This window comes from Penaeus vannamei, chromosome 28 (assembly GCF_042767895.1).
Source record: "Penaeus vannamei isolate JL-2024 chromosome 28, ASM4276789v1, whole genome shotgun sequence".
NCBI lineage: Eukaryota > Metazoa > Arthropoda > Malacostraca > Decapoda > Penaeidae > Penaeus > Penaeus vannamei.
In genome coordinates, this window is record NC_091576.1 from 12703429 (window position 1) to 12710928 (window position 7500).

A 7500-nucleotide genomic window follows, 5' to 3' on the forward strand; every position below is an offset into this window, starting at 1 on the left:
TCTGTCTCATCACTTTAGGAAACCTGAAGTAATACTAGAAGAAGAAAACAAACACAAAGATCTCCCACCCATGGAGTTGTACTTGCATAAGCCTTGACGATTTCAAAACACTCACACACTCTCTGTTTGAAAACCATTTTAGACATAATGCAGGTTGTGCAGGCAGCCTTTCCTGCATGCAGTGTTGATTATTTAGAGAAAACCTGAATTATTAGCAGACAAAAATAATAGATCATTTTTAAAACAGATGGAGTTACACATATATCTCCATAATCTTCAACCCTTGTTATAATTTAGAATTTTAACTATAGTTACCAAGCAAACTTTAATCTGTCTCCAGCTCAAAACATGATTCAAAATTAAATGCACTACTTTACTATCAAACCTAATGTTTTGTTGAACATGTTAAGTAGCATAGACATCTATTCTTTATCGAAATTCAAAATCAAAAATTGTGTTCTTGTTTTACTTTCCTTCTCTTTTCTTATATCAACTCTGATTTCAGAAGTGCATCCCTCAGATTTCTTAATGATAAAAAGGTATGTCTTACATATCTATTACGGCTGTGAACCACTACAGCCTAGTTTTTCTTGAAAGGGAACTTGTTCTACACACAACTTTTTCAGTAAAATAACATTACACTTATCCAATATATCCATATTAATGGATAACACTAAAATGGGGTTATATCAATAAAATAAAAATAAATACACAAATAAAGCTGATTCATATTATACTATTTCATGAATGCAAACAAACACTCACACCTTAATAAAACATAAAGGCTGTAATTATTCCCTTCCTGTCAGGATAAGCCTCCTTAAAAATAAAATAAAATAAATATTTAATCAAGAACAAATGTGAAAGGTAATTGAAAAACTCACCTCTTTGCCATCCTCAGTTTCGGGTTCTTCCCTGAACTTGACCACGGAGACTCTTGACACTTCCAGCTGATCGTTGAGCCCGTAGCTGTCGTCGTCCTCAGGAGCCCATTCATTTACTGCGGGGCCGATGGCGGTCAGATTATCGGTGCTCAGGTCGCCAGTGCGGTACAGCCTGCCCTCGCTACCAGCCATACCACAGTACTCTATAACGAGGGACGACCCACACTGACTTTGACTTGTACCACAAACAAGCTCGGACCTGGCTGACTGACAACATTCAGACTACCTGGACAGTTGAACAGCGGATTGACACACAAACAGCAGGCGGACAGACCACAAAGAAAGTCAGAGTGAGAGTGTATAAACTCCAGAAAAGAAAAAAGAGCAAAACAGAGAGAGAGAGAGAGAGAGAGAGAGAGAGAGAGAGAGAGAGAGAGAGAGAGAGAGAGAGAGAGAGAGAGAGAGAGAGAGAGAGAGAGAGAGAGAGAGAGAGAGAGAGAGAGGGGGGGGGGGGGGAGGGAGGGAGGGAGGGAGGGAGGGAGGGAGGGAGGGAGGGAGGGAGGGAGGGAGGGAAGGAAGGAGGGAGGGAGGGACGGAGGGACGGAGGGAGAGGGGGAGAGAAAGAGGGGGAGAGAGAGAGAGAGAGAGGGAGAGAGAGGGAGAGGGAGGGAGGGAGAGGGAGAGGGAGAGGGAGAGGGAGAGGGGGAGGGAGAGGGAGATGGAGAGGGGGAGAGAGAGAGAGAGAGAGAGAGAGAGAGAGAGAGAGAGAGAGAGAGAGAGAGAGAGAGAGAGAGAGAGAGAGAGAGAGAGAGAGAGAGAGAGAGAGAAAAGAGCTGGCACATCACGCAAACAAGCATCTACTATTCTTGCTATCAAGAGGCACCCAACTTACTTTTCTCTATTCTAAAACACTTTGCCGCTTATTCTAAAATCAACTTGTGACTGAAGGATTTGGCTTTTAGCGGAATTTCCACAAGAAAGACATTTGTGAAAACAATTTACAAGTATAGTAATATCAGGTAAGATCAGTGCAGAAATGCAAGAATGTAAAAAACACCTATTGTGATTTTTACCTATTGAAAAACATATAAACAATAAATGAGAGGGAAAAAATAAAGAGCGATACCATATGGAACACTATACACATAAAGTGATCTACATTCAGCTGTGGTTTAAATGATTCATGTATCACTTTCTTATTTGAAGAGAGAAACTATGAAATAACAATAAAAAGAAAAGCTCTAAAGTCCTGCAAAAATACATTATAATAAACAGTATCATAACTGCAAAAGTGATGAGCATGTAGTCATTTTTAGCCATAACATTTAGTATCAAATAATTAAACCACAAAGCCACACACAAGAAAAGAATATGAAAACCCATAATGTAAAATCCAGATTCATTAGAAAAGTAAGACAGGTGTTTCATTATCATCATATTCCACAATCAGCATGTAAAATTACAAAATTTTGGCATCACACTTGTCTCACTCTTCTGTTATAATCTGTTTGAATTTTTCTTTTCCTCATAAAACATTGTCAAAAGCTTCCGTAAAATAGTCAATTTAATTGTCAAACAGACATGTCAATGCCAAAAATAACCCTGAGAGGGAACTGAAATTTGAATAGTATAAAAATAATATGGATACATTACACATTGACTTGTAAATATTTACCTTCACGATGGTCCATGGCATACCTCGTCAGGCTGTACCTGATGCCTTCACATTAAACTTTCTCGAAATTATCATTAGCTCTAGCTAAGTACATTGTGATAAGATAGATCAAAAGTGACAGAAAAGACACATATACCAATATTCAAGCATCAACAAATACTGTCATTGCACCAAATGCTCAATGTGATATGAATAGTTTCTGAGATATACGATAAAAACAACTCCAAGATCTGTATAGAACACATCAGTAAAAAGAAACAAGCAGTTGAAAAGAATGAAATTCCATCTCGATAAATATAAATATCCATAGTCTTCCATACACCTCCCAAATCCATCTCTTAACTTTCCTTGCCTTTTTCATAATTCATACCTACAGTACAAAGCTGCATACCTAGTTCTTTCTTAGTTATGTCTACATTCATCATTAACAAAAACTTTCTTTCCTATTCCCTTAATCTGTTACCAAAAGTAATTAGAATAATAAGATAATAAGGTAACCAGGAATCTAATAAAGAGCAAAAACTATCAGAATTAAGTGAAATATTAATAAATTTAAAAACTTCAGTCATATGATCATAAGAATGATAATAATACAATAACAATAACAATAACCTCATCATCATTATCATCATAATCATAATTACAACAATAAGAACAATGAGAGTAATCATAATAATCATAATCATAATCAAATATTATCATACTCATAATCATCATCATAATAATAGTAACAACAAAAGTAATAACAATTGTAATCATCATCACTAATAATTAACAACACTACATGAACCTACAATAAAAGCAACAAATTTCTGATTAACATCACAATTCTATGCTAGCCCTATATTGATATAATTCTGATATGCCTGCAAAGTTTCTGTCTGCCTTGCAATCCATGAATGCCAAAATATCTAGAGCCCAAATTTTCTCAAATCTGAAAGTTTTTTATATTGCAGCTTAGAAGTGAAAAATCATTGTCTTCTCATCTAAATGAATTATATTCATATACCAATAAAACATGATACATTTTTGCCTAACAGTTGTTTTAACCTAAATGCAAAATTCACAGAGATAACGAAACCCTCTGTGGGTGTGCATATCCTTTTGATAATTATAGCTTTGTAAAGTATACTAATTCTCTGAAAGACCTATGAATAAAATCTCCTATGGCTTAAATACATTTATATATCACTACCTCATTTCATTGGGTGTTCTCATATTCAAAGTATTTCTATTCATATTATTGTTTTTGGGTGAACTGTAAATGTAAAATATTGTGTGTGTAAGTGTATAGTGTACTGTAGATCATCAAAGGAGTACACTAATGCTGGACAACATTAAAAGTTCAAACAATATCCATTATATATCTTCTCACCCTATGCACTATGTAAAGCTATACAAATTACAAAAAACCTACACAACAAATTCTAAATCAACTATAAATAGTTTTCATACAAGTGCATTTTTCCATATATACACAATAAAAGATAAAAAGAGTACAGATAGAATACAGTACATGATTTCAAGAAATTACATCATACCCACTCCAAAGACAAAAAATTACAAGAGATCCAATAGGAAAAAATATACATATATACATAAGGAAATAAGAGAATACCAATACAGAAAGATATAGATGATAAAAACAAGAAGAAAAAGGAAAAAGAAGTCATTAAAAAATATTGTAATTTAGTAATAACAGGGTAAAGGTACAACCCGTTCCTGGTAAATAGGCAGTGGCACAGAGAGAGAGGAGGACAGATGTGTTTCTGAAGGAGGGAGCAAAAGTGGATTGGCAAGGATGATGTGCTTGAGAGAGAGAGATGAAAAAGGGATGCAGAAAGGAGGGAAGGAGTACTGAAAGGTAAGACAAAGGAAGTATGGAAAGGTGAAGAGGAAGACAAGGATTGTCCACCATACCCAGCCAAAGTAAGCCAATGAGGAGTGCAAATTCATTTCAAAATGTGCAGAAATGTTGGATATAATGCATATGCTTGAAATATGTTTGTATAGTATGATAAAGATGGATCTTTAAAAATTTAGAGGCCAAGTGGAAAAATATTTTAAAAGAGAAATACAAAGAAAAATTTATATGCAAAAAGTATCATCAAAGTGAGATGTACATAACAAAAAAGAGAAAAAATAATAAGGCAGAGCAAAAGCCATAGTGAGCCTCAAAACAGAAATTTCTATAAGGTTTAATATTCTTCTGCAACAAAGGGAAAAAAAGCCTTATGAAAAATCTACTTATGGCTCAAAATAGCTACCTTTATCAAAAGGGGAATCAAACTGTCAGCTGTGCAAAATAACTGAAACAATTTTTATATGTATAATAATAATTATACTAAAAGCATCATGAGAGTTTGCTTCCCCATTTCAACGAGCTTTAGCAAAATATAAATAAATAAACATATTCAAGGAAAAAATCAACAGCAGATAGTGCTAAAGTGGTTCTTAAGGTTGAAGCCCTGATGATTTGGTGCTATCAACAGAACCTTGGTAAGGAGAGTTTATTAGCACTATCTTGGAATTGCTGCATTTGATTCCAATGACCCTCTCATTCATCACACCTTTCATTCATACCAAGTTCTGACTGATACGACAGACAGACATATACAGACAGGATATACAGACAGTTGGTGGCAGGCTGTACACAACACTGGCTGCAAAAACATATAAGAAAATAAAGGCACAAGTGTCTCAGTGTACATCTCAAATGACTCTGGGTTCCTGAACCTGGACAGATGTTTTTTATGTTTTTTTTGTTTTTTTTGCTTCTCAAAGCAGAAAATAAATATCTATAAGTTTGTTTTTTTTCTTTTTTTTGTTAATCAACCCAAGCGCAGAATATCCAGGCCTTATCTGACGTACGCGAGACACCAATTTATAACTTTTAATCGCCATTGCTGGCCTCAAAACTCTGATCTATTTTCTAGAAATCTATGAACTGGAAATCTTAATTAAATGAAAATTCAACATATACTTAAGTAAACTGACTCAAACTCCTCCCTTAAAAATGTACATGTCTCACTTGACTCTAATCAGATTCATAATGAAAGCAATGAAGGATAATTTTACTATCTTTACCAATGACTAAATGGGGGATGAGTGTTTAAGACTATTATCATTAGGCACATCCTCAAGCAAAAAAAAATAAAGAAAAAATATACTGTATATATAAATATATATTAAAAATGAAGGATTAAATAGGAAAAAAGGGGGTCAGTCAAAAGTTAGTTGAAAGTTATCAATGTTAGTTGCATGCAAAAAGGGGGTAATACCATACTAGTTCATGCTCATTAACTTCAAAAATCATAAAAAAGGAGAAAGACAGGGAGACAGAGAGAGAGAGGGAGAGAGAAAGAAATAACATACTATGATACCTAAAACAAACATTAAGTACCCTACATCACAGCATCACTTAATTTACTTTACCTCTTCTAACATATGTCTAGTAGTAAAAAAGAATAAGCTTGGGGGAGGGGAAGAGGCAGCCACAGACATTTATAATGTAACATGTTTTATGTGTGGCTTCAAGAGAGATGTCTTTCAGAGAATCACATTTATATCAAACTAAAAAATTCAGTTTTTGGAATATCAGAACATCTGCGACTGTCAACAGCTCGCCATGTTTGTTAGTATTTACGGATAAGGTGCCATAGTACACTAATTTGGTGATGTATTCATCAAAGCCAAAATATAAATTGACCAAACATCATAAGTCATACAAAAAGGAACATGAAGTCCCTGAGCCAAAAATAACACTGAGTCTTTCTGTATCAAGATAAAACAAGTCCATTCCACAATTGGGGATACAGAATAAAATATATACATGTAAAATAAACTAATACTGATTTCAAAATAACAAATAAATAAAATGTACATTAAACTGTACTATACTCTAACACACTTCATAATCAAAATTATTATGGACACGACCATGCAACTGTGAAGGACCATCTTATTTTTCACAAATAGTTTAATAAAAGCAGTGGACAAGAGTCAACAACAAAAACTGTTAATTAAAAAATGACCAACAGCAACAACAACAAAATCTGAAATCAAAATCCTTTAATTCACTGCATGAACTTTTGGTCTTATATATGAGAGAAAAAATATTTCTTAGAAAAAAATAGTAACAGAATATACTGAAAGACAAATTACTAATGATCTGAAAAGTTAACTTTTCGAGACACAAATTATACACTATACTGAAACATATTCAAAATTTTAATGTGTTGACTGACTTTTGAAAACTAAAAATGCATTTGTAAGATAATGTAAATAAAGGTACTGATGTCCTGTTACAATTATAAATTCTGCTAAAGAAAAAGAAAAGAGAATAAAAAGAAAAGACAGACATAAAAATAAAAACAAAAACTCAAGAAAAACGAGAGAATCAACACACATATCACCAAACCATCTCATTCCATATATGATCAAGATCTCATATTGATAGAATGTGACTAACTGTGGCTGGTGAACCTTACCAAGACTCTCATGTTGATACTCCTGCTGCGGGAGAAGGAAGCATGTCAACACTTCCTGGCCAGACACTTCATCCACCTGCACAAAGAGGCTTTCTGTTAGCAATGGCAGCAGAACATCAATGATGTTTTTTTTCTGATTTCAAAAGGAAAGCCAAGATTAAGGAAAGTAGGAGAAAGATGGAAGAGGACATCAGTAATGCATTTTCATCATTCTAAAACCAGGGCACCATTTAGCATTTCCCTGGGCAGGGAAAGCTTGGAGGCTCCCATCCCATGATCCTAATGATGAGTGCAGTTAGTCTAAACAAATCTTAGAAATGTTTTGAGGCCATGTGGGGTAGGTATTTGGACTTAGTTCAGACTCAGGACTATAACAGGCACATGATATCAAAGAATACACAATAACCATTTATCAACTCTTAAAAAAAAAAAAAAAAAATACATTGGGGAG

At 34.3% G+C, this 7500-nt stretch overlaps 2 protein-coding genes across 2 annotated transcripts in view; one reads left to right on the plus strand and one right to left on the minus strand.

Annotated features, from left to right (window-relative positions):
- cert (ceramide transfer protein) overlaps positions 1-7500 on the plus strand; it is a gene marked incomplete in the record, with an annotated part of 70880 nt that overhangs the window by 30128 nt on the left and 33252 nt on the right.
- Positions 834-7500, minus strand: part of LOC113828001 (leucine-rich repeat-containing protein 1-like) — a 27067-nt gene continuing 20400 nt past the window's right edge. Inside the window, exons 8-9 of the mRNA XM_070141820.1 lie at positions 7050-7125; positions 834-1087 (exon numbers count right to left, since the gene is read on the minus strand). Of these exons, the coding sequence (XP_069997921.1) occupies positions 849-1087; positions 7050-7125 (315 nt within the window). The 3' untranslated portion in view covers positions 834-848. The remainder of the gene's footprint in view (positions 1088-7049; positions 7126-7500) is intronic.